Below are 26,372 nucleotides of genomic sequence, written 5' to 3'. Positions count from 1 at the left end.
GAGAGTATCTTTCTGACAATTACTCTAGATTCTCTGTCAAGGAGGAGTTAAGACAACAGACTAATAGGGGAACCCTGAGCTTGCCTCATCCCTGAACACAGTTAGATGAATATCAAATCATCTGAATACCCAAGGAATTGATTTGAGAACGGAGAGAGCAACAATGCAGAAGTGGAGGTAGAAAAGTGACCACATCATAAAAGGTATAAGCTGCAAAGAGTTGATTTGGGGGGGCAAAACATCTGTGGGTGTTGCAAAGGGAGGGAGCCCTGATCATGGAGAGAGGAGAGAGCAGAGAGAGTGTGTGAGGGACAGAGAGAGAGAAAGTTGAAAGTCCCTGCAGGGGATTTCACAGTAAGAACCCTTCCCCAAAACCATTGACTGGGAAAAGAAGAGGGCTTGACCATCACGAGTTTTTATAAGAGCAGAGTGTAGAGTCTAAAGTTTTGAAGGCCCACACCATCTCCAGTGTCTTGCCTGGTGGGTTCCGTGGTGCTCCAGTGAGGAAGGAGGGTAGAGACCAGAAATGGTCAGCATAGTCTGAGTATGTCCTGGAGAGAAACAGCTCCCAAGCATTTGGGAGAAGTGGCACAGCCTTTCTGGGGACAGAAACCTGGTAGGCACCAATGTGCTGCCCTATTCACTGGCATAAGAACATAGACACCAGCGAAGGGTAGCAAACCTTAATGCCAGATTTTGGCTGAGTTTGATCATAAATTCTGAAATGCTACAGAGTCATGCAACCGATATCTGGGGCAAACTGTCAAACAGCAAAAGCACAACAGACTCCCCCACAAGATTAGCACAAGTCCACGCTAATCTCTAAACTTTGGAGTTTTGTAACCCAGCTGTGAGTCTTAGAGAAAACACAGGATGGGACACCTGGGTGGGTCAGTCGGCTAAGCATCTGAGTTTGGCTCAGGTCATGATCTCATGGTTCGTGTGTTCAAGCCTGGCATCAGACTCTCTGCTGTCAGCATGGTGCCTGCTACAGATCCTCTGTCCCCTTCTCTCTGTGACCCTCCTCTGCTCTCAATCTCTCTCTCTCTCTCTCTTATCAAAAAGAAACATTTATGAGGAGGAGGAGGAGGAAGAGGAGGAAGAGGAAGAAGAAGAAGAAGAAGAAGAAGAAGAAGAAGAAGAAGGGCAGAGGAGGAGAAGAAGAAGAATTGTGCTGTGACAGACAGACAGCTCTGACACAGTCAGGGTGAAGGCAGGCATCTAGGAGAAGCCAGGGACATAAGAGTGGTGATTATTTACTCTTCTGTGAGGGCTTCCCAAAGAGTGGCAGGCACCAGGTTCTCACTCTGGGGATGAGAGTGGGGCGATGCCATTCACCCCCATTCAGCACTGTTCAATCTCAGTAAGCAAAACAGTGCCACCCAGGGGAGGCTGGAGCCTCTGATACCAAGCCCCACACTCCTTGACCCAGCAGATGCATTCTCCACTAGGACAAGTCCCCCTGAGAATCAACACAGATTGCCCCTTTCCCAGAAGACAAGCACAAATACCTCTCACATACCAAGTCTACTGATCATAGAGTGCTACAAAGCACTCTGTGAATCCAGCTTCCTTTTTATTGTTTTTTTTTTACTTTTTTATTTTTTTATTTTATTAATTTATTTTTCTCTTATTTTTTGATCAAACTTCTTTTAAAAAGAAGACCAAAACACACATAGAATATAGCTTCCCTTTTTAGTTTTATTAATTATCATCATTATTATTTGGATCTAGCTACTTTAGCAAGCAGACCAAAACACATATAGGATTTAGCTTCCTTTTATTTTTTTATTTTTTGAATTTTTCTTAATGTACTCATTACTCACAGGAACAGAAATAATATAGACTTCATTAACAAAAAAACAAAAAACAAAAAAGCAGTGACCCAGACTAAATGACAAGATGGAGTAATTCACCCCAAAAAGGAACAAGAAGAAGAAACAGCCAAGTATTAAATCAATACAGATACAAGTGAATTGTTGGAACCAGAATTTAAAACAATAATCATAAAAATTCTGTTTGGTCTTAAGGAAAGTATAGAAGACACCAGAGAGTCCCTTACTGTAGAGATAAAAGAACTAAAACCTTCTAGGAAGAAATTTAAAAATGCTATAACTGAGATGCAAAGCTAAGTGGATGCAATGACAATGAGGATAGATGATGCAGAGAAACAAATAAGCAAAATAGAAGATAAAATTATGGAAAATGATGAAACTGAAAGAAAGTGGGAAATAAAGGTATTGGATCATAAATGTATACTTAGAGATCTCAGGAACGTCTTAAAGCATAATAACATTCATATCATAGGAGTCCCAGAAGATGAGAAGAAAAATGAGCAGAAGTTTATTTGAACAAAGTATAGCTGAAAACTTCCTTAATCTGGGAAAGGAAACAGACATCAAAATTCAAGAAGTGCAGAGAACTCCTATTAAATTCAACCAACCTGGCCATCACTAAGACATAGTCAGACTCACAGAAAACACAGACAAGGAAAGAATCCTGAAAGCAACAAGGGGGGAAAAAATCCCTTAATCTATAAAGAAAACAGAGCAGGTTTGCAACAGCTCTGTACATAGTAATGCAGCAGGCCAGAAGGGAGTGGCAAGATAAATTCAATGTGCTAATTCAGACAAATGTGCAGCCAAGAATACTTTATCCAGCAAGGCTGTCATTCAGAATAGAAGGAGATATAAAGTGTCTCCCAGACAGACAAACAAAGACTCAAAGATTCATGGTCACTAAATCAGCCTTGCAAGAAATATTAAAGGGGACTCTTAGAGTGGGGGAAAGGACCAAGCAACAAAGACTAGAAAGGAACAGAGAATACCAGCAGAAACACCAATTTTACAGGCAACACAACGGCACCAAATTCATCTCTATCAATAATCACGTTGAATATAAAGAGAATAATGTTCCAATCAAAAGACATAGGTTATCAGAATGCTTAAAAACAAGACCCATTTATATGCTGCCTACAAGAGACTCATTTAATACCTAAAGACATCTGCAGATTGCAAGTGAGGGAACGGAAAATGATCTGTCATGCAAATGGATGTCAAAAGAAAGCCAGAGAAGCCATACTTATACAAGACAAACTAGATTGTAAACCAAAGACTGGAACAAGAGATGAGGAAGTGCATTGTATCATATATAAGGGGGTCTATCCATCAAGAAGATCTAATTTAACTACTTATGCCCCACTGTGAGAGCACCCAAATATATAAAACAATTAATGACAAACGTAAAGAAACTCACTGATAATAATACCATAATAGTAGGAGATATTAACACTCCACTTACAACAATGGACAGATCATATCTAAGTAGAAAATCAACAAGGAAACAATGACTTTGAATGACATGCTGGACCATAAGGACTTAACAGATAATTCAGAACATTCCATCCTACAACAGCAGAACACACATTCTTTTCAAGGGCAAAGAGTACATTCTCCAAAAGAGATCACATGCTGAGTCACAAATCAGCCTTCAACAGGTATGAAATATTGAAACCATAGCATGCATATTTTTAGATCCCAACACTATGACACTTGAAGTCAACCACAAGAAAAATTTTGTTAAGATCACAAATACATGGAGAATAAACAACATTCCACTAAATTTCCCAGGAAATTAAAGATGAAATAAGAAAAATACACGGGAGCAAATAAAAATGAAAAGATGACAGTCCAAAACCTCAGGGATTCAGTAGTAGCAGTCCTAGAGGGTAGTATATTGCAATACAGGCTTATGTCAAAAGTAATAAAACACTCAAATACACAGCTCAATCTTACACCTAAAGGAGCTAGAAAAGGAATAGCAAATAAAGCTTAAAGCCAGCAGAAAGGGGGAAATAAAATATATTAGAGCAGAACCGAACAATATAGAAACAAAGAAAAACACGGGTAGAACAGATCAAAAAAACTATGAGCTGGCCCTATAAAGAATTAATAAAATTGATAAACTCTAGCCAAACTTAGCAAAAAGAAAATAGAAAGGACCCAAATAAATAAAATCGCGAATGCAAGAGGAGAGATCACAACCAACATCACAGAAATACAAATAATTATGAGACTACTATGAAAAATGATATGCCAACAAGCTGGACAATCTGGAAGGAATGGAAAGTTCCTAGAAACAAAACAGGAAGAAATAGAAAATTTGAACAGACCCATATCCAACAACAAAAAAAAATTGAACCACTAATAAAAAATCTTTCACCAGACCAAGGGACAGATCCAGATGGCTTCCCAGGGGATTTCTACCAGACAATTAAAGAGTTAATACCTATTACCACAAACTGTTCCAAAAATTAGAAATGGAAAGAAAACTTCCAAACTCATTCTAACAAACCAGCATTACCTTGATTCCAAAATCACACAAAGACTCTACTGAAAAAAGAGAATTGTAGGTCAATATCCCTGATGAACATGGATTCAAAAATTCTCAACACGATAATAGCACATCAAATACAATAACACATTGAAAGAATTATTAACCACAATCAAGTGGGATTTATTCCTGGGTTGCAAGGCTGGTTCAATATTCGCAAATCAATCAGTGTGATACAGCACCTTAATGGAAAAAAGGATAAGAACCATACGATCATCTCAATAGATGCAGAAAAAGCATCTGACAAAATACAACATCCATTCATGGTAACAACCTTCAAAACAGTAGTGATAGAGGGAACATACCACATATCATAAAGGCCACATATGAAAGACTCATAGCTCATATCATCCACAATGGGAAAAACTAAGAGCTTTTCCTCTACAGTCAGGTACAAGACAGGGATATCCACCCTCACCATTATTACTTAACCTACTAGTGGAAGTCTTGGCCTCAACAATCAGATAACACAAAGAAATAAATGGTATCCATATGGGCAAGGAAGAAGTCAAATATTCACCATTTGCAGACAACATGATACTCTATGTAGAAAACCAAAGACTCCACCAAAAGTTTGCTAGCACTGAATTCAGCAAAGTTTCAGGATATAAAGTCAATGTAAGAAACATGATGCATTTCTATACTCCAATAACAAAGCACAGAAATAGAAATCAAGGAATTGATCCCATTTACAATTGCACCAAAACCCATAAGATACCTAAGAATAAACCTAACAAAAGAGGTAAACAATCTGTTCTCTAAAAACAATAGAACACTTATAAAAGATATTGAACGGGGCACAAATAAACAGGAAAATATTTCATACCCATGCATTGGAATAACAAACACTTTTAAAATATCTATACCACCCAAAGCAATCTACATATTTCATGCAATCCTTATCAAAATACCACCAGCATTCTTGACAGAGCTAGAACAATCAATCTTAACATGTGTGTGGAACCATAAAAGACCCTGAATAGCCAAAATGCTTTTGAAAAAGAAAAGCAAACTGGAGGCATCATGACACTGAACTTCACACTATATTACAAAGCTATAGTCATCAACACAGGAAGCTACTGGCACGAAAACAGACACATACATGAATGGAACAGATTAGAAAACCCACAACTATACAGTCAACTAAAGGTCAACAGAGCAAGAAGGAATATCCAATGGAAAAAAGTCTCTTCAACAAACATTGTTGGGAAAACTGGACAGCAACATGCCGAACAATGATACTGAGCAACTTTCTTACACCATACATAAAAATAAATTCGAAATGGATGAAACACACAAATGTAGGACAGGAAACCATCAAATCCTAGAGGAGAACACAAGCAGCAACCTCCTCTTTGACATTGGTTATAGCAACTTCTTACTAGACAGGTTGCTGGAGCAAGGGAAAGAAAAGCTAAAATAAATTATCGGGACTTCACCAAAATAAAAAGTTTCTGTACACTCAAGGAAACTATCAACTAAAACTGAGAGCAGCCTAAGGAATGGGAGAGGATATTTGCAAATGACATATCTGATAAAGGGTTAGCATCCAAAATCTATAAAGAACTTATAAAACTGAACACCCATGAAACAAATAATTCAGTTAAGAAATGGAAAGAAGGCATGAATAGTCATTTTCCAAAGAAGACATCCAGATATCTAACAGATATATGAAAAGGTGCTCAAAGTCACTCATCAGGGAAATACAAATCAAAATACCTCACAGCTATCAGAATGACTAAAATTAATAAAACACAGGAAACAACAGATGTTGGCAAGGATGCAGAGAAAGGGGAGCCCTCTGACACTGTTGATAGGAATGCAAACTGGCACAGTCACTATGGAAAACAGTGTGGAGGTTTCTCAAAAAGTTAACAATAGAACTACACCATAATCCAGCAATTGTACAACTACGTATTTGCCTAAAGGATACAAAAATACAGATTCAAAGGGGGTATTTATAGCATCATTATCAACAATAGCCAAATTATGGAAAGAGCCCAAAAATGATGAATGGATAAAGAAGATGTGGTGTGTGTGTGTGTGTGTGTGTGTGTGTGTGTGTGTGTGTGTGATGGAATATTACTCAGTAATAAAAAAAATGAAATCTTGCCATTGACAATGACATGGATGGAGCTACAGTGTATTATGCTAAGTGAATAAGTCAGTCATACAAAGACAGATACCATCTGATTTCACTTGTGGACAAAACAGACATACATATGGGAAGGAAGAAAAAAGAAAAAACAGGGAAACAAACCATAAGACACTCTTTATGAAAAAGAACAAACTGAGGATTGATGGAGGAAGATGGGTGGGAGATGGGCTAGATGGGTAATAGGCATTGAATAGGGCATTTGTGATGAGCGCTGGTTGTTGTGTGTAAGCGATGAATCACTGAATTCTACACTGACTCACCAAGTGTGCTGTTGCTCCTGCTGACCCCTATCCATGTCACCCACAATGGCTTTGGGTAGAAGTTGGAGATGTGGCACACCAGAAGCAGATGGCCAGGGCCAGAACTGTGGCTACTGGGCATCTAGGCCTCTGGCCCCACTGGAGAGACAGGACAGGTGTTCGCAGACTGAGAGGGAAGATGTTCACATCAGTTAAGATACACATCTTTCCACCTCTCGAAACCTGGCACCATCATCTCTCCTTCCTGGCCTCTTCTCTTCTGAAGTTGAGAAAATGTTGCAAATTTATGAGCAGGGAGAGAAAATGCTAGGAGGGAGGGAGCAGGACCGACCTTGTTGCTGGAGATATGCCTTCTCTGTGTCAAGAAGACCCAAGAGGAGACAGGGGCAGATGTCATTGATGTGTGCTTGTATTCTTAAGTGTAGCACATGGAACTGATTGAATACTTTGCAGACCTCCTGAGCCCTCCTTCCTCCCTTTGGAGATGGCCACCATGACGTGTTCTGGAAGCTCATGAGATTTGATCCTTGAAACACAATCCACATGAAGCCTAGTGATGCTTCTCCAAAGTGCAACTCACAGCCTCCTGGCAGCTATACCTTAAGGGGATCTGGGGAAGAGAGGTTGTGAGTTACAGGAAAGAGGAGGGAAAGAGATGAAATGAGATGAGTGGAAGCCAAGGATGGCTGAAGCAGAGGGAGAAGTTGAGGGTATTGGACGGAATGGAGCCAAGTTTGGTTTGAATGGAGGATCATACAGAGGGGAAGAAGTCAATAATTCAGGAAGGAACAACTGTTGGAGGAGAGATAGGAGAGGTGTGGACAGAGAACAGGGAAGGGTTCCACAGGAGAGCTGGGATAAAACCACCCAAAGTTAAGGGAGGGCCGTGGGTACAGGGAACACATAGACAGAGGCCACTGAGGGGATTAAATGGGAAAAATGCAAATTTCAAGGATCAGTTACAGAGGGAAGGACTAGAAGGTATCTGAATGGAGGCCATGGAAAGGGGTGGTTACAGGGGACACAAGTTGGAGACATGAGAGCACAGCCTAAGTTCAATGAGAGGAAGGGAAGTAGCAGAAAACATGAAGCTTTTCAAGATCAAGCTCTGGCTTCTGCTCCTACCCAGGCTGGTGTGATTCAGGTTTATGATGGGGAGACATGAGAGTCAGAAGCCAGTGGAGGTTTTTTCCTGGAGGAAGAAGAAACTGAAGGGAACACACACATCTGCCACTTTCACCCACCTGCCCTGAGGGATCACAACACATATTCAAGCTGCCGTTAACTGACACAGTCCTGAAATATCAGAGGAAATCTAATTTAGCATGTATGAAATTTCCTTTCATGTTCCATCGGATTCTTGTTACTGAAGTTGCCATTGGACCAGGACCGCAGGAAAATGACAGTGCCAGTCTTGCTGTCCCAGCCATGAGTCTGCAGCTCTTCCAGCCAAGCAGAGCCCAGAATTTTGTGTTCGGGAATGGTTAGAAAAAGATGTTGTCAACATGGTTCAAAAAGAGATGGGCTCGTGGAAGCCTGTGCCAGAAGAGCAGATAGACCAAGAAAAGGAGGGCATTTGGAAGGAGAGAGAATGCAGAAGAAAGGTGCCGGGGAGGGGCACTGAAATCTGGAGGACAGGGAGCCATAGTTCCCTCTGGAGACATTTGCTGCCCCAGAGCCCCGAACTTGCCACCCATTATTCAAAAGACACAGGGCCCTGTGGTCAGGGATTCTCAGGAAGGAAGGAAGCTGACATCCCGCACTCCCCGGGTATGTGCTGGGGAACTGCACCACGAGTGTCCATACACACGGGCACAAGTGCACAAATGTGCACACACACTGAGAGTCACACACAAATGCATACACGTAGACATACATATAAACATGGAAATGCAGACTCACAGAGACGCACACACAGGCACCTACACACACATACTCATACATACTTACACACACATGCAGACACATCACACACACATACACTCTCTGAGCAGGGCCACCGTCCTCACCATCATCACTGTCACCACCTGGGACAAGAATCTTAAGCAACACCAGTTGCAACAACAGCATCTTATGTGCAGATGTTCTTTCTTTCTCTCAGAAAGTGGGTCTTTGGCGTCTGTTCTCACAAACCTCCCCACACACAGCCCCTCTCTTCTGACTTCCTTCTCAACACACACGCCTGCCCTGTGTCTCCGCGACAATGCAAATGGGCTCCGCCCTCAACCCTGCACACCTACTCAGACTCTCACTTGCCCTCTGGGTCTGACCCTCCTCTCCGGGTTCCAGCTTCTCCCTGTCACCTGCCTCCGTCCTGCTCCCTGAGGCCCTAGTTCAGGTGCTGCAGAACAAGTCTTGTGTGGCATGGAAAAGGGACCCTACCTCTCGTGCCTTTTCTCCTCATCCAGACAGTAACCCATGAAGACACACAGTTCCCCAGCACCCAGCCCTGGAGTCTGCTGTCACCCTGTCCCTCGTGCCCTTGGAACACCCCCATGGACTTCCTTCCCTGTCTCACCCCCGCCCCAGCCCATCCACATCTCTGACGTGTCACCGCTTGTGTTAAAAAAAAAACCAACCAGGTTAATGTGAAGATCGAATTGGTGGTATTGAGTGAGTCATTACTCAGGCAGCATCTCATCTGGAAGAAAGAGGGAAGCTCCCAGAAGTTGTACAAATGTTCTCTTATTAGCAAAAGAAGAGAGAGGAATGGTTGAGGGAATGTCGCCGTCCCTTAATTGTGAAGATGAACTATACTTTTTGGTGTGCTGACTTTTAACGTGCAGACTCTAGACTAAAACAAATCTGCTGGAAACAATATTTACTCAAGTGGTGACCCTTGCTGGTGTTTGCCCTCTCACAATCTGGACTCAGTGTTTCTACCCGGATCTCAACATCCAACGGGGCCTGGCAAGTGGTAGGTGCCCAACGATTATCTCTGAATGATTGAATAATTCACTTCAGGCATCAAATCACTCTTAAGATTATGGACTTCTTCGACATAAAGATCTGTGAAGAATCAAAAAGTAGTGACTGTAATCTGACCTGATGAAATGAGAATCTTGCACATTTTCTTTTGGATGCAAGCCTATGCTAATAACCATGAAGTTCACACAGAGGGTCCTACGGCAAATCTACAATAAGAATCATGGGAATTTATAGTATGCGGAGTTCATAGAGTGTTCTGGAATCATGTATCCAGATTTCCTTCCTAATGTTCCTGCTAGAATGTTCCATGCTTGTCTTATCATGAGTTGGCCGTGCTGGACACGCTGACCTTCTACCTCCTTGGTGTTCTTAAGTGTTTAAAGGCTCTTAAGTATTTGTTTGTGCTTTATATCTTCCAGATAATGTGTTTGGGCTATTGGTCTTGTTATTTTTTGGTTGACCGGTAAGCAGAAATAACCTCGGGCTAATGAGAGACAGATAATATTGTTTGGAATGTTCAGATTGGAATACAGAAAGAAGAGCTCACTCCCACACTTAAGATTTTGAAAGGCTGGATAATCAAAATGGCTTCTCCTGAGTCCATCAGAGCAGAAGGATCAGAGCAACTTGTTAACGTAAATACCAGAGAAATACAGACTCATCAAAAAAATAGGGCATGCAAACCCTTGCTTACCTGGGACAGATGCCAGAGGTTCTGTAAGCCGGAAGGAATAATTCAGCTACAATTGCTAACAATTGACTGAAAGCAAGCAGAGTCCTGGGAGGTCCTGAGAGCCACAGACTCAGGAAATTCACTATACCTCCAGGATTTTGCCCACCAACCTCCCAGGGGTTCCAGATGGAATGGAGACCAGGATACGGACCAGAGAGCTGCTTTCTGGTGGTACAAGCCTGAGGTCTGACAGCAGCTCCCTCCTGAAAAAGGCTGGAAGGCTACTATTCCCCACACAGAAAGGAGCCTTCACTGGGTGTGGGAAGGGCAGGGAGCCCCACTACCTCAGGGCACAGTGAGCCACTCTGCAGCTGGGGGAGGGGCAGTGGGGGAAGGGACAGGAACACACCTTGTCCCAGACTAAGAGGCTCCATCTGCTGAGGCAAAGGGGGAACTCTCGGAAGGCCCAGTCCCCAAACTGAAACACAAAGCACCTGGCTGAGGATGGGACTGGACCAGAGCAGAGGTAGCGTCCCCCTCTCTGTGCCAAGCAGACCGGCCAGCAGGGAACCAAGGGCAGCTCCTGCTGCCTTGGTTGGGGAAACAAGACGATGAAGATACATGCCCTTGAGCCACATCCTATTTGAAAAAGAAAATCTCAGACCCAAAAGAATGTCATAAACCGAGTTCCCACCCTGGGACTTCATACCCAATCGAACAAATTTCACAACCCCGGAAATGTAGTCTTACCCAGGCAGGCAGGAAAGTTTTCTTTCCATAGAGCAATGGGTCTGTCTCCTGGGTCCTCTCCAGCCCCCGATGATAAGACACGCACACTGTTCTTCACCCAAGAAAGCAGGTCTGACTCCTGGAAGGCTTCTCATTTGCTGCTAATTCCCTGGCCCCATGCTCCCTCTATAAAAGCCTTCATTTGTACAACCTCTCTGAGTGTCCACGTCTGTGCCAGATGGGGTGATGTGCGATTCATGGAACATTTAATAAAGCAATTATTGGTCAAGTTTATAAGGTGAAATTTTCTTATTTTAAGAGTTCTCAAGTTTACCTCTGGATGATTAAATATAGACATCAAAAAATAAATAAAATAAAAGCTTGGAGGACAATATTATTCATTATGTCTTAAATATCTGGGCACAAGCTGCTTCTCATGTTTTGAAATGAGTCTCAGAGAATATGTTTACCATACAAACAGGAAAAGCTGCGGAAGTCATGAAGGAAGGAAGGAAGGAAGGAAGGAAGGAAGGAAGGAAGGAAGGAAGGAAGGGAGGGAGGAAGAGAGAGAGGGAGGAAGGGAGACAGGAAGGAAGGGAGGGAGGAAGGAAGGGAGGATCAGAGGGAGGGAGAAAAGGAAAGAGGGAGGAAGGGAGGAAGAAGGGAAGGAAGGAAAAAATGAAAATATTGTGTGTGCAGGAAATCCATGGAAAATTTCCTGCACTTTGAGGATTTCACTGCCATTGTCACATTTCCTGGTTCATGGAGGTTGTGCAGCCTGTCTGTCATCTGTAGGAAAACCGTAGAGTGAATTTTTACCAGTCACTTACTCAGCAGCAGAACCAGCAATGCATTCCTGACCAGTGGTTTGTTAGAAAGCCATGACAACACCCAGGATGGGGCCTCACCCAGATGTCAGGATTACCAAGCAAGACAGGGTAAGAGTATGACAAATATGGACACATGAAGAAAAAGATAAGCAGGCAAGAAAAGGAATATTTATAAGAACTCAGGGAGAGGAAGAGAGAAGTGAGGAAAAACATTGCAAGAAAAAGAGACATTAGCCCAACCTCCCCATGGACCACATCCACATCCATCAGAGAAGAGTGTCCAGTCACAAAAGACAGAAATCCACCCTGTAGAGCTGAAGACATACTGGGAATATATCAGCTGATGAAACTGAGAAGCCCAGGGTTGTTGGGGCTCCAGTCCCTTCTGTGGGTCTGTGTGTCTACCTTCAGTTTCCTGATGTTTTGGTTTCATTGTGGCTGCTCTTTCTGGCTTCAATGAAGTATGATCACAAACGAAAATTGGGGGGGGGGGGGTGGCGCTTGGGAGGCTCAGTTTGTTAAGTGCCTGATCTCAGCTCAGGTCATGATCTCACCATCCATGAGTTTGAGCCTTGTGTCCGACTCTGTACTGACACCTCAGAGCCTGTACTCTATCTCGGATTCTATCTCCCTCTCTCTCTGGTCCTCCCCACTCAAACTCTGTCTCTCTCTCTCGCGCTCTCAAAAATAAATGAAAAATATTAAAAAACGTTTTAAATGAAAATTGTACCTTTGTACAGCACGCGGCTTCCTGACCAGCCAGGGAGGAAACCTGGGAGGCACGATGGGCCGCGTGGACCACCGCCGGCACTAACAGGAGCAGCAGAGACTACGATGTAACATGAACAAAGGTCCTCCTGATGAACGTCTTCCAACAACTTCTCAGAGACGAGGCCTGAAGAACTTCGGGAGCCCAGTGCACACGGGGCGTGTCGGGAGCTGGATACGAATGCCTCCGTGCTTAGCTGCAGAGCCTCCGGTGTGCCATGCAGCATTTGTTAGGAAAATGAAGAATTGGTCAAGAAAGCTTGCATTCAAGCAAACCATGAAAATCGATATTTTATGTAGCATTCCTCCCACATTTGAATACTTTTCATTGTTGAGCAATAAACTCTGTTCTCTCTAAAGAGCATAAAATGAAGTACACGCTTGATGTGTGGTGTGTGTGTCCGTGGTGACACGAAGCCCACAAGCACAGTAGGCAACACAGCCACCAGCTCCCATCTGGATGCTCTCCTTTCTCTTTCTTTTCTTTTCTTCTCATTCTTGCCATGAGAACGCTTCGGATCCACTCTCTTGGAAAAGGTCACGTGCACAACTTCTCCCCCTTCTTGCATGAAGGTGTCATCCTCAGCCTTGCCTCCCTGATGCTGAAAAACGGGTTGTAGTTGTTTCAGGCTTCAGACCCCAGCCTTATTATCCAGGACAAGAGACACCGTCTCTTTCCCTGCCATTGACCACAAGAGTCATAATGCCTGTGACCTGAGCCACCTGGAGCAGGCGTCTAGCCCTGAACCATCACTCTGACCAAGGACAAGTAGCTTCTGTCTTGGCCTGAACTTGATGTAACCTGCCCATCCGTCATCCTGTCACATTGTCAAGGATACTTTCTCCTGAGAGACTCAAGGTGATCGGAGCCCAGGGCTACACCTGGGGGTGGACTCAACCAACCAAACACCGCATGGTGGCCATGCAAGGGTGACAAGGTGGACTGGACCCTAGAGAACCAGTCAACAAGTCTAATTTAGGAGAGAAGTTTGGGGAAGTCCCATAATTTGCTCTCCCTTTCCCAATAATTTTCACCTTTGCCACCTCTCCCATCCTCAATGTTATTTTCCGTGAACGTCCACATGTGCAAATGTCTCAACTACTACAAACATGTCACGATGCAAAAGAAAAAGAAAAACCTATGATATTGACAAAACCGCAACACAGATTTTATTGAGGACATATTCCATTCAGGGGAGATTCCTTGCCAAGGTTACAAATATTAAAAAGACATGGACCTCATCTCTAAAGTCCTAAGAATTAGAAGGGAAAGGACCCTAACTGTTGGTAACAAGGGCTGGGAGTCAGGAATAGATTTGCAAGTGCAGGAAAACGTAGGGCTAATTCCCGCCAAGCAAAAACTTCTTTGACTTGTGAAGAAGGGACGGCTCACTGCAGGAAGTGACGCCTGATGCCAGTGGCTCATGGAGGTTTGTGGGACTTCATTTTACTCTAAGATACTTTTGATGTTTAAGCCCCAGAATCAGGTCAGAGCAACAAATTCTGCTAAATTACACTTAACTCGTCTTGACAACTGATCACTGAGCAGAAAGAAAAGACAAAAGCTGCACACAGAGACTTGCAAGTCCATCATCTGAGCTGGGTTTAGGGACGTCCTGGTCCTGGGCTGCTGGGATCTCTCTCCAAAGGGAGGCCAGTGCACTGAGGTCTCCAGTGTGATTTCCTGGGAGGAACAGATTGGAAATGCTCTGCAGCAGGTGGAGGTGAGGACTCCAGGGGAAAGGGCATGGTGAGGAGGAGGGCTGAGGACAGACAGAAAGGTGGGGACACAGTTGGGAAAGAGCAGAAACATGGTTCCAGACTTACCAGCACTTCCAGAGCCAGAATGCAAGACCTGCCAGAAGCACCAGGGGCACGACCACCGCCAGGAAGACCAAGCCCACGGGGCGGTGCTGCTCTGTGGGTTCGGTGCACAGAGGGTGTCAATTCCCATCCACCCCGGGTTGACCTGCACCTTCCTGGTCCCTTTTGCTCCCGTCACCCTCTGTCTCACCAACCACCCTTCCTCTTTCTCTTTTCCCATCCCTGTTCAGTGATGGACTTCACCCAACCCTTTACTTCCTCCCACATCCATAGGACCCTCACCCTCAGCTCTCCATTTCTTGGGTTCTTACATTTCTGTCCTTTATGGTCTGGAGTCCCTAGAATCCCAAAAGTTTCTTCTCACTCTCCTGCTCTGCTTCAGGACCACCCACCCCTTTTCCCAGCTAGACCCCTACCCTTTCTCACCCCGGTAGAGGACCATGTCCTGGCCTCCTAGACTGCTGTGTCTCACTCGGCAAGACAGGCCAGATGCCTCTCTGGCTTCCACGTCCAAGGACGTCTGAAGATACCATGTCCCGTCAGCATGGGGCAAGACGTCGCCTCGTCGGGTGCCCTGGTGGTCCTGGTCACCCCGCATCCACGTCACCCACACTGGCTTTGGGTAGAAACCAGAGACGTGGCACACGAGGAGCAGACGACCAGGACTGGGACTGGGGCCAGTGGACAGCCAGGCTTCTGGCCTCACTGCAGAGACAGGACAGGAATTCTCAGACTGAGAAGGTAGATTTCACATCGCTTTAGATACACACATCTTTCCACCTCTAGAAACCTATCACCATCATCACCTCTCTCCCCTGCCTCCTTCTCCCCTGAATTTGAGGAAATGGTGCAAATTTATGAGTGCAGATTGAGAATTCTTGGAAAGAGGAAGCAGGACTGACCTTGTCGCTGAAGATCTTCCTTTCCTGCATCAAGAAGACCCAAGAGGAAACGGGGGCAGACCTCATTAATACATGCTTGTAGCTGTAAGTTGTCCACATGTTCCTGATTGAATAGTTTGGAGACCTGCTGAGCCCTCCTTCCTCCCTTTGGAGATGGCCACCATGACATGTTCTGGAAGCTCACGAGATCTGATCCTTCATATGCAATCTGCATGAAGCCTACTGACTGTTCCCCAACATGTAGCCCACAGCCTACTGCCACCTGTACCTGAAAGGGATCTGGGAAGAGAGGCTGTGTGTTACAGGAAAGGGAGAGAGAAATAAATGAAATGACATGAGTAGAAACAATGATGGGTGAATGAGAGGGAGAAGTTGAGCATATTGGAGGGAATGGAACAAAGTTTGGTTTGAGTGGAAGTTCGGACAGATGGGAAGTGGTGGTCACTGGAGACAGAGGTAGAGGTAAATTACTGGAGATGGAACAAATGTTTTAGGGGAAACAGGAAGGATGTGGGCAGAGAACAGGGGAGAGCTCTGTGAGAGAGCTGGGATAAAATCATCTAGGGTGAAGGGAGAGCACTGGGTATAGGGAACACATAGACAAAGTTTGCTGACAGGATTGAATGGGGAGAAAAGCACATTTCAAGGATCTGTCACACAGTGAAGGAGAGGGATGTGCCTGGCTAGTCCAGGGAATGGGGTAATCACAGGAGAAACTAGTGGAGAAACTCAAGCACAGCCTGAGGTCAATGAGACGAGGGGAAGTAGCAGAGAACATGCAGCTTTTCAAGATCAGGTCCTAGTTTCTGCCCCCTGAACACACGGTTTGATTCCATTTTATGATAGGAATACATGAGGTTCAGAAGCCAGTGGGGGCTCTTTCCTGGAGGAAAAAGAAACTCAAGAGACACACACACCGGCCACCTCTATCCTACCTGCCCTGAGGGAACTGAACTCACATTCAAGCTGCCATTCACTGACATGGTCCTGAAAGATCAGAGGAAGTCTGATGGAGAATGTATAAAATGACTTTTCTTCTTCCATTAGCTCCTCATTGCTGAAGTTGCTCCTGGACCAGGGCCGCAGAAAACTGAAAGCGCCCGTCTTGCTGTCCCAGCCATGAGTCTGCAGTTCATCCAGCCAAGATGAGCCCTGATTCTGTGTCCAGGAATGGTTGTAAAAGGATGTTGTCAAGATGGTTCGAAAAGAGACTGGCTCCTGGAAATCTGTGCCACAGGAACAGATAGACTGAGGAAGAGAATGGCATTGGGAAGGACAGAGAATGCAAAATTGAGGTGCCAGGGAGGCCACCAAAATCCGGAGGACAGGGAGCCATAGTTCTCTCTGGAGACATGTGCTGCCCAGGAGTCCCAAGCTTCATACCCTTCATTTAGAAGGGCAGAGGGACCTGGCGTCAGAGACGCTCAGGAAGGAACCAGGCTGACATCCCTCACTCCCCAGGTGTGTGGCGGGGAACCTACACCACAAGTACACACACAGGTATGTGCACAAACCCACTGACACACCCACACACTCAGATTTATACATGTATGCACACACATAGATAAATATGCAAACAGACGTACATACATACATACATGCGGACACAGAGACTCACACACAGGTACCTATATGCACACACTTACACACACATGCAGACACACAAGCACACACATGCACACATGTGTACACACTTGCACAGGACGCACAGACTTGCACACGTGTGCACATGACACACATGCGCACACGCACACACACACACACACACGCTCCCACCGGAGTCCTCACCGTCATCAGTGTCAGTGTCAGTGTCACCACTTGGGACAAGAACCGTGAGCAACACCAATCGTAACAACAGCATCTTATGTGCAGATGTTCTTTCTTTCTCTCAGAAAGTGGGTCTTTGGCGTCTGTTCTCACAAACCTCCCCACACACAGCCCCTCTCTTCTGACTTCCTTCTCAACACACACGCCTGCCCTGAGTCTCCGCGACAATGCAAATGGGCTCCGCCCTCAACCCTGGACACCTACTCAGACTCTCACTTCCCCTCCGGGTCTGACCCTCCTCTCGGCTTCCAGCTTCTCCCTGTCACCAGCCTCCATTGTGCTCCCTGTGGCCCTAATTCAAGTGCTGGGGAGCATGTCTTGCATGGCATGGAAAAGGGACCCTACCTCTCGTGCCTTTTCTCCTCATCCAGACAGTAACCCATGAAGACACACAGTTCCCCAGCACCCAGCCCTGGAGTCTGCTGTCACCCTGTCCCTCGTGCCCTTGGAACACCCCCATGGACTTCCTTCCCTGTCTCACCCCCGCCCCAGCCCATCCACATCTCTGACGTGTCACCGCTTGTGTTAAAAAACAAAACCAACCAGGAATTTGAAGATCGAATTTGTTGTTGAGTGAGTCATTAGTCAGGCAGCATCTCATCTAGCAGAAAGAGGGAAGCTCCCAGAAGTTGTACAAATGTTCTCTTATTAGCAAAAGAAGAGAGAGCAATGGCTGAGGGAATGTCGCCGTCCCTTAATTGTGAAGATGAACTATACTTTTTGGTGTGCTGACTTTTAACGTGCAGACTCTAGACTAAAACAAATCTGCTGGAAACAATATTTACTCAAGTGGTGACCCTTGCTGGTGTTTGCCCTCTCACAATCTGGACTCAGTGTTTCTACCCGGATCTCAACATCCAACGGGGCCTGGCAAGTGGTAGGTGCCCAACGATTATCTCTGAATGATTGAATAATTCACTTCAGGCATCAAATCACTCTTAAGATTATGGACTTCTTCGACATAAAGATCTGTGAAGAATCAAAAAGTAGTGACTGTAATCTGACCTGATGAAATGAGAATCTTGCACATTTTCTTTTGGATGCAAGCCTATGCTAATAACCATGAAGTTCACACAGAGGGTCCTACGGCAAATCTACAATAAGAATCATGGGAATTTATAGTATGCGGAGTTCATAGAGTGTTCTGGAATCATGTATCCAGATTTCCTTCCTAATGTTCCTGCTAGAATGTTCCATACTTGTCTTATCATGAGTTGGCCATGCTGGACACGCTGACCTTCTTCCTCCTTGGTGTTCTTAAGTGTTTAAAGGCTCTTAAGTATTTGTTTGTGCTTTATATCTTCCAGATAATGTGTTTGGGCTATTGGTCTTGTTATTTTTTGGTTGACCGGTAAGCAGAAATAACCTCGGGCTAATGAGAGACAGATAATATTGTTTGGAATGTTCAGATTGGAATACAGAAAGAAGAGCTCACTCCCACACTTAAGATTTTGAAAGGCTGGATAATCAAAATGGCTTCTCCTGAGTCCATCAGAGCAGAAGGATCAGAGCAACTTGTTAACGTAAATACCAGAGAAATACAGACTCATCAAAAAAATAGGGCATGCAAACCCTTGCTTACCTGGGACAGATGCCAGAGGTTCTGTAAGCCGGAAGGAATAATTCAGCTACAATTGCTAACAATTGACTGAAAGCAAGCAGAGTCCTGGGAGGTCCTGAGAGCCACAGACTCAGGAAATTCACTATACCTCCAGGATTTTGCCCACCAACCTCCCAGGGGTTCCAGATGGAATGGAGACCAGGATACGGACCAGAGAGCTGCTTTCTGGTGGTACAAGCCTGAGGTCTGACAGCAGCTCCCTCCTGAAAAAGGCTGGAAGGCTACTATTCCCCACACAGAAAGGAGCCTTCACTGGGTGTGGGAAGGGCAGGGAGCCCCACTACCTCAGGGCACAGTGAGCCACTCTGCAGCTGGGGGAGGGGCAGTGGGGGAAGGGACAGGAACACACCTTGTCCCAGACTAAGAGGCTCCATCTGCTGAGGCAAAGGGGGAACTCTCGGAAGGCCCAGTCCCCAAACTGAAACACAAAGCACCTGGCTGAGGATGGGACTGGACCAGAGCAGAGGTAGCGTCCCCCTCTCTGTGCCAAGCAGACCGGCCAGCAGGGAACCAAGGGCAGCTCCTGCTGCCTTGGTTGGGGAAACAAGACGATGAAGATACATGCCCTTGAGCCACATCCTATTTGAAAAAGAAAATCTCAGACCCAAAAGAATGTCATAAACCGAGTTCCCACCCTGGGACTTCATACCCAATCGAACAAATTTCACAACCCCGGAAATGTAGTCTTACCCAGGCAGGCAGGAAAGTTTTCTTTCCATAGAGCAATGGGTCTGTCTCCTGGGTCCTCTCCAGCCCCCGATGATAAGACACGCACACTGTTCTTCACCCAAGAAAGCAGGTCTGACTCCTGGAAGGCTTCTCATTTGCTGCTAATTCCCTGGCCCCATGCTCCCTCTATAAAAGCCTTCATTTGTACAACCTCTCTGAGTGTCCACGTCTGTGCCAGATGGGGTGATGTGCGATTCATGGAACATTTAATAAAGCAATTATTGGTCAAGTTTATAAGGTGAAATTTTCTTATTTTAAGAGTTCTCAAGTTTACCTCTGGATGATTAAATATAGACATCAAAAAATAAATAAAATAAAAGCTTGGAGGACAATATTATTCATTATGTCTTAAATATCTGGGCACAAGCTGCTTCTCATGTTTTGAAATGAGTCTCAGAGAATATGTTTACCATACAAACAGGAAAAGCTGCGGAAGTCATGAAGGAAGGAAGGAAGGAAGGAAGGAAGGAAGGAAGGAAGGAAGGAAGGAAGGGAGGGAGGAAGAGAGAGAGGGAGGAAGGGAGACAGGAAGGAAGGGAGGGAGGAAGGAAGGGAGGATCAGAGGGAGGGAGAAAAGGAAAGAGGGAGGAAGGGAGGAAGAAGGGAAGGAAGGAAAAAATGAAAATATTGTGTGTGCAGGAAATCCATGGAAAATTTCCTGCACTTTGAGGATTTCACTGCCATTGTCACATTTCCTGGTTCATGGAGGCTGTGCAGCCTGTCTGTCATCTGTAGGAAAACCGTAGAGTGAATTTTTACCAGTCACTTACTCAGCAGCAGAACCAGCAATGCATTCCTGACCAGTGGTTTGTTAGAAAGCCATGACAACACCCAGGATGGGGCCTCACCCAGATGTCAGGATTACCAAGCAAGACAGGGTAAGAGTATGACAAATATGGACACATGAAGAAAAAGATAAGCAGGCAAGAAAAGGAATATTTATAAGAACTCAGGGAGAGGAAGAGAGAAGTGAGGAAAAACATTGCAAGAAAAAGAGACATTAGCCCAACCTCCCCATGGACCACATCCACATCCATCAGAGAAGAGTGTCCAGTCACAAAAGACAGAAATCCACCCTGTAGAGCTGAAGACATACTGGGAATATATCAGCTGATGAAACTGAGAAGCCCAGGGTTGTTGGGGCTCCAGTCCCTTCTGTGGGTCTGTGTGTCTACCTTCAGTTTCCTGATGTTTTGGTTTCATTGTGGCTGCTCTTTCTGGCTTCAATGAAGTATGATCACAAACGAAAATTGGGGGGGGGGGGGGTGGCGCTTGGGAGGCTCAGTTTGTTAAGTGCCTGATCTCAGCTCAGGTCATGATCTCACCATCCATGAGTTTGAGCCTTGTGTCCGACTCTGTACTGACACCTCAGAGCCTGTACTCTATCTCGGATTCTATCTCCCTCTCTCTCTGGTCCTCCCCACTCAAACTCTGTCTCTCTCTCTCTCGCTCTCAAAAATAAATGAAAAATATTAAAAAACGTTTTAAATGAAAATTGTACCTTTGTACAGCATGCGGCTTCCTGACCAGCCAGGGAGGAAACCTGGGAGGCACGATGGGCCGCGTGGACCCCCGCAGGCACTAACAGGAGCAGCAGAGACTACGATGTAACATGAACACCGGTCCTCCTGATGAACGTCTTCCAACAACTTCTCAGAGACGAGGCCTGAAGAACTTCGGGAGCCCAGTGCACACGGGGCGTGTCGGGAGCTGGATACGAATGCCTCCGTGCTTAGCTGCAGAGCCTCCGGTGTGCCATGCAGCATTTGTTAGGAAAATGAAGAATTGGTCAAGAAAGCTTGCATTCAAGCAAACCATGAAAATCGATATTTTATGTAGCATTCCTCCCACATTTGAATACTTTTCATTGTTGAGCAATAAACTCTGTTCTCTCTAAAGAGCATAAAATGAAGTACACGCTTGATGTGTGGTGTGTGTGTCCGTGGTGACACGAAGCCCACAAGCACAGTAGGCAACACAGCCACCAGCTCCCATCTGGATGCTCTCCTTTCTCTTTCTTTTCTTTTCTTCTCATTCTTGCCATGAGAACACTTCGGATCCACTCTCTTGGAAAAGGTCACGTGCACAACTTCTCCCCCTTCTTGCATGAAGGTGTCATCCTCAGCCTTGCCTCCCTGATGCTGAAAAACGGGTTGTAGTTGTTTCAGGCTTCAGACCCCAGCCTTATTATCCAGGACAAGAGACACCGTCTCTTTCCCTGCCATTGACCACAAGAGTCATAATGCCTGTGACCTGAGCCACCTGGAGCAGGCGTCTAGCCCTGAACCATCACTCTGACCAAGGACAAGTAGCTTCTGTCTTGGCCTGAACTTGATGTAACCTGCCCATCCGTCATCCTGTCACATTGTCAAGGATACTTTCTCCTGAGAGACTCAAGGTGATCGGAGCCCAGGGCTACACCTGGGGGTGGACTCAACCAACCAAACACCGCATGGTGGCCATGCAAGGGTGACAAGGTGGACTGGACCCTAGAGAACCAGTCAACAAGTCTAATTTAGGAGAGAAGTTTGGGGAAGTCCCATAATTTGCTCTCCCTTTCCCAATAATTTTCACCTTTGCCACCTCTCCCATCCTCAACGTTATTTTCCGTGAACGTCCACATGTGCAAATGTCTCAACTACTACAAACATGTCACGATGCAAAAGAAAAAGAAAAACCTATGATATTGACAAAACCGCAACACAGATTTTATTGAGGACATATTCCATTCAGGGGAGATTCCTTGCCAAGGTTACAAATATTAAAAAGACATGGACCTCATCTCTAAAGTCCTAAGAATTAGAAGGGAAAGGACCCTAACTGTTGGTAACAAGGGCTGGGAGTCAGGAATAGATTTGCAAGTGCAGGAAAACGTAGGGCTAATTCCCGCCAAGCAAAAACTTCTTTGACTTGTGAAGAAGGGACGGCTCACTGCAGGAAGTGACGCCTGATGCCAGTGGCTCATGGAGGTTTGTGGGACTTCATTTTACTCTAAGATACTTTTGATGTTTAAGCCCCAGAATCAGGTCAGAGCAACAAATTCTGCTAAATTACACTTAACTCGTCTTGACAACTGATCACTGAGCAGAAAGAAAAGACAAAAGCTGCACACAGAGACTTGCAAGTCCATCATCTGAGCTGGGTTTAGGGACGTCCTGGTCCTGGGCTGCTGGGATCTCTCTCCAAAGGGAGGCCAGTGCACTGAGGTCTCCAGTGTGATTTCCTGGGAGGAACAGATTGGAAATGCTCTGCAGCAGGTGGAGGTGAGGACTCCAGGGGAAAGGGCATGGTGAGGAGGAGGGCTGAGGACAGACAGAAAGGTGGGGACACAGTTGGGAAAGAGCAGAAACATGGTTCCAGACTTACCAGCACTTCCAGAGCCAGAATGCAAGACCTGCCAGAAGCACCAGGGGCACGACCACCGCCAGGAAGACCAAGCCCACGGGGCGGTGCTGCTCTGTGGGTTCGGTGCACAGAGGGTGTCAATTCCCATCCACCCCGGGTTGACCTGCACCTTCCTGGTCCCTTTTGCTCCCGTCACCCTCTGTCTCACCAACCACCCTTCCTCTTTCTCTTTTCCCATCCCTGTTCAGTGATGGACTTCACCCAACCCTTTACTTCCTCCCACATCCATAGGACCCTCACCCTCAGCTCTCCATTTCTTGGGTTCTTACATTTCTGTCCTTTATGGTCTGGAGTCCCTAGAATCCCAAATGTTTCATCTCACTCTCCTGCTCTGCTTCAGGACCACCCACCCCTTTTCCCAGCTAGACCCCTACCCTTTCTCACCCCGGTAGAGGACCATGTCCTGGCCTCCTAGACTGCTGTGTCTCACTCGGCAAGACAGGCCAGCTGCCTCTCTGGCTTCCACGTCCAAGGACGTCTGAAGATACCATGTCCCGTCAGCATGGGGCAAGACGTCGCCTCGTCGGGTTCCCTGGTGCTCCTCCTCACCCCGCATCCACGTCACCCATACTGGCTTTGGGTAGAAACCAGAGACGTGGCACACGAGGAGCAGACGACCAGGACTGGGACTGGGGCCAGTGGACAGCCAGGCTTCTGGCCTCACTGCAGAGACAGGACAGGAATTCTCAGACTGAGAAGGTAGATTTCACATCGCTTTAGATACACACATCTTTCCACCTCTAGAAACCTATCACCATCATCACCTCTCTCCCCTGCCTCCTTCTCCCCTGAATTTGAGGAAATGGTGCAAATTTATGAGTGCATATTGAGAATTCTTGGAAAGAGGAAGCAGGACTGACCTTGTCGCTGAAGATCTTCCTTCCCTGCGTCTAGAAGACCCAAGAGGAAACGGGGGCAGGCGTCATTAATACTTGCTTGTATTCGTAAGTTGACCACATGGTACTGATTGAATAGTTTGGAGACCTGCTGAGCCCTCCTTCCTCCCTTTGGAGATGGCCACCATGACATGTTCTGGAAGCTCACGAGATCTGATCCTTCATATGCAATCTGCATGAAGCCTACTGACTGTTCCCCAACATGTAGCCCACAGCCTTTTGCCACCTGTACCTGAAAGGGATCTGAAAAGTGAGGCTCTGGGTTTCAAGAAGGGGGAGGGAAAGAGATGAAATGAAGTGAGTAGAAGCCAACGATGGGTGAATCAGAGGGAGAAGTTGAGCATATTGGAGGGAATGGAACAAAGTTTGGTTTGAGTGGAAGTTCGGACAGATGGGAAGTGGTGGTCACTGGAGACAGAGGTAGAGGTAAATTACTGGAGATGGAACAAATGTTTTAGGGGAAACAGGAAGGATGTGGGCAGAGAACAGGGGAGAGCTCCGTGAGAGAGCTGGGATAAAATCATCTAGGGTGAAGGGAGAGCACTGGGTATAGGGAACACATAGACAAAGTTTGCTGACGGGATTGAATGGGGATAAAAGCACATTTCAAGGATCTGTCACACAGTGAAAGAGAGGGATGTGCCTGGCTAGAGGCCAGGGAATGGGGTAATCACAGGAGAAACTAGTGGAGAAACGCGAGCACAGCCTGAGGTCAATGAGACGAGGGGAAGTAGCAGAGAACATGCAGCTTTTCAAGATCAGGTCCTAGTTTCTGCCCCCTGAACATTTTATGATGGGAATACATGAGGTTCAGAAGCCAGTGGGGGCTCTTTCCTGGAGGAAAAAGAAACTCAAGAGACACACACCGGCCACCTCTATCCCACCTGCCCTGAGGGAACTGAACTCACATTCAAGCTGCCATTCACTGACATGGTCCTGAAAGATCAGAGGAAGTCTGATGGAGAATGTGTAAAATGACTTTTCTTGTTCCATTAGCTCCTCATTGCTGAAGTTGCTCCTGGACCAGGGCCGCAGAAAACTGAAAGCGCCCGTCTTGCTGTCCCAGCCATGAGTCTGCAGCCCATCCAGCCAAACTGAGCCCAGATTTTGTGTCCAGGAATGGTTGTAAAAGGATGTTGTCAAGATGGTTCGAAAAGAGACTGGTTCCTGGAAATCTGTGCCACAGGAACAGATAGACTGAGGAAGAGAATGGCATTGGGAAGGACAGAGAATGCAAAATTGAGGTGCCAGGGAGGCCACCAAAATCCGGAGGACAGGGAGCCATAGTTCTCTCTGGAGACATGTGCTGCCCAGGAGGCCCGAGCTTCATACCCTTCATTTAGAAGGGCAGAGGGACCTGGCGTCAGAGACGCTCAGGAAGGAACCAGGCTGACATCCCTCACTCCCCAGGTGTGTGGCAGGGAACCTACACCACAAGTGCACACACAGGTATGTGCACAAACCCACTGACACACCCACACACTCAGATTTATACATGTATGCACACACATAGGTAAATATGCAAACAGACATACATACACACATGCGGACACAGAGACTCACACACAGGGACCTATATGCACACACTTACACACACATGCAGACACACAAGCACACACATGCACACATGTGTACACACTTGCACAGGACGCACAGACTTGCACACGTGTGCACATATGACACACATGCGCGCGCACACACACACACACACACACACACGTTCCCACCGGGAGTCCTCACCGTCGTCAGTGTCACCACCTGGGACAAGAACCGTGAGCAACACCAGTTGCAACAACAGCATCTTATGTGCAGATGTTCTTTCTTTCTCTTAGAAAGTGGGTCTTTGGAGTCTGTTCTCACAAACCTCCCCACACGCAGCCCCTCTCTTCTGACTTCCTTCTCAACACACACGCCTGCCCTGAGTCTCTGCGACAATGCAAATGGGCTCCGCCCTCAACCCTGGACACCTACTCAGACTCTCACTTCCCCTCCGGGTCTGACCCTCCTCTCGGCTTCCAGCTTCTCACTGTCACCAGCCTCCATTGTGCTCCCTGAGGCCCTAATTCGAGGGCTGGGGAGCAAGTCTTGCATGGCATGGAAAAGGGACCCTACCTCTCGTGCCTTTTCTCCTCATCCAGACAGTAACCCATGAAGACACATGGCTCCCCAGCACCCAGCCCTGGAGCCTGCTGTCACCCTGTCCCTCGTGCCCTTGGGTCACTCCCTATGGACTTCCTTCCCTGTGTCACCCCCACCCCAGCCCATTCACATCTCTGACTTCTCACTGCCTGTGTTCAAATACAATATCAAGCAGATTGATTTGAAGGTCACCTTCCCTTAATTGGGAAGATAGGGGTCTAATCATGCAGATGACCTCCCCTCCTTGTGGGATGGAGAGGGAGAGGGTCCATGTGACAGAGGACCTTATTG

At 46.2% G+C, this 26,372-nt stretch overlaps 3 protein-coding genes and 1 long non-coding RNA gene across 6 annotated transcripts in view; 1 reads left to right on the top strand and 3 right to left on the bottom strand.

The window, feature by feature from the left end:
• The window catches only part of LOC112851669 (T-cell surface glycoprotein CD1a-like), a 30,193-nt gene extending 8,931 nt beyond the window's left edge, over positions 1-21,262 (bottom strand). Inside the window, exon 1 of one of the 3 annotated variants that reach the window (XM_086693835.1) lies at positions 21,143-21,262. In XM_086693835.1, coding sequence (XP_086549961.1) covers positions 21,143-21,155 — 13 coding nt within the window. In that variant the 5' untranslated portion in view covers positions 21,156-21,262. Of the gene's footprint in view, positions 1-8,819; positions 9,073-12,700; positions 13,781-21,142 lie in introns of those variants that run through there. The other 2 variants (XM_086693832.1, XM_086693834.1) reach the window with 2 other exon arrangements.
• On the bottom strand, positions 13,886-17,659 carry LOC112851733 (T-cell surface glycoprotein CD1a-like). Its single transcript, XM_086693843.1, has 6 exons — positions 17,253-17,659; positions 16,424-16,690; positions 15,465-15,743; positions 14,989-15,267; positions 14,566-14,656; positions 13,886-14,422 (listed from the first exon to the last, which is right to left on the bottom strand). Exons 1-6 carry the CDS (start codon positions 17,323-17,325, stop codon positions 14,344-14,346), a joined length of 1,068 nt encoding a protein of 355 aa, XP_086549969.1. The 5' UTR covers positions 17,326-17,659; the 3' UTR covers positions 13,886-14,343.
• On the top strand, positions 20,254-21,553 carry LOC147572245 (uncharacterized). Its single transcript, XR_015246028.1, has 2 exons — positions 20,254-20,519; positions 21,153-21,553. It is a non-coding gene; the product is annotated as an uncharacterized LOC147572245 (long non-coding RNA).
• A 774-nt stretch (positions 21,554-22,327) lies between these two features.
• LOC147572244 (T-cell surface glycoprotein CD1a-like) lies at positions 22,328-25,992 on the bottom strand. The gene is made up of 6 exons (XM_086693838.1): positions 25,683-25,992; positions 24,851-25,117; positions 23,907-24,185; positions 23,431-23,709; positions 23,008-23,098; positions 22,328-22,864 (listed from the first exon to the last, which is right to left on the bottom strand). The coding sequence occupies exons 1-6, from the start codon at positions 25,741-25,743 to the stop codon at positions 22,786-22,788; spliced, it is 1,056 nt and encodes a 351-aa protein (XP_086549964.1). The 5' UTR covers positions 25,744-25,992; the 3' UTR covers positions 22,328-22,785.
• Between the last annotated feature and the right edge of the window lie 380 nt (positions 25,993-26,372).

This window comes from Puma concolor, chromosome E4 (assembly GCF_028749965.1).
Source record: "Puma concolor isolate L17-30 chromosome E4, mPumCon1.1.hap2, whole genome shotgun sequence".
NCBI classification, from domain to species: domain Eukaryota; kingdom Metazoa; phylum Chordata; class Mammalia; order Carnivora; family Felidae; genus Puma; species Puma concolor.
The sequence above is the reverse complement of the archived record's forward strand: the minus strand, read 5'-3'. Positions and strand labels throughout refer to the sequence as shown.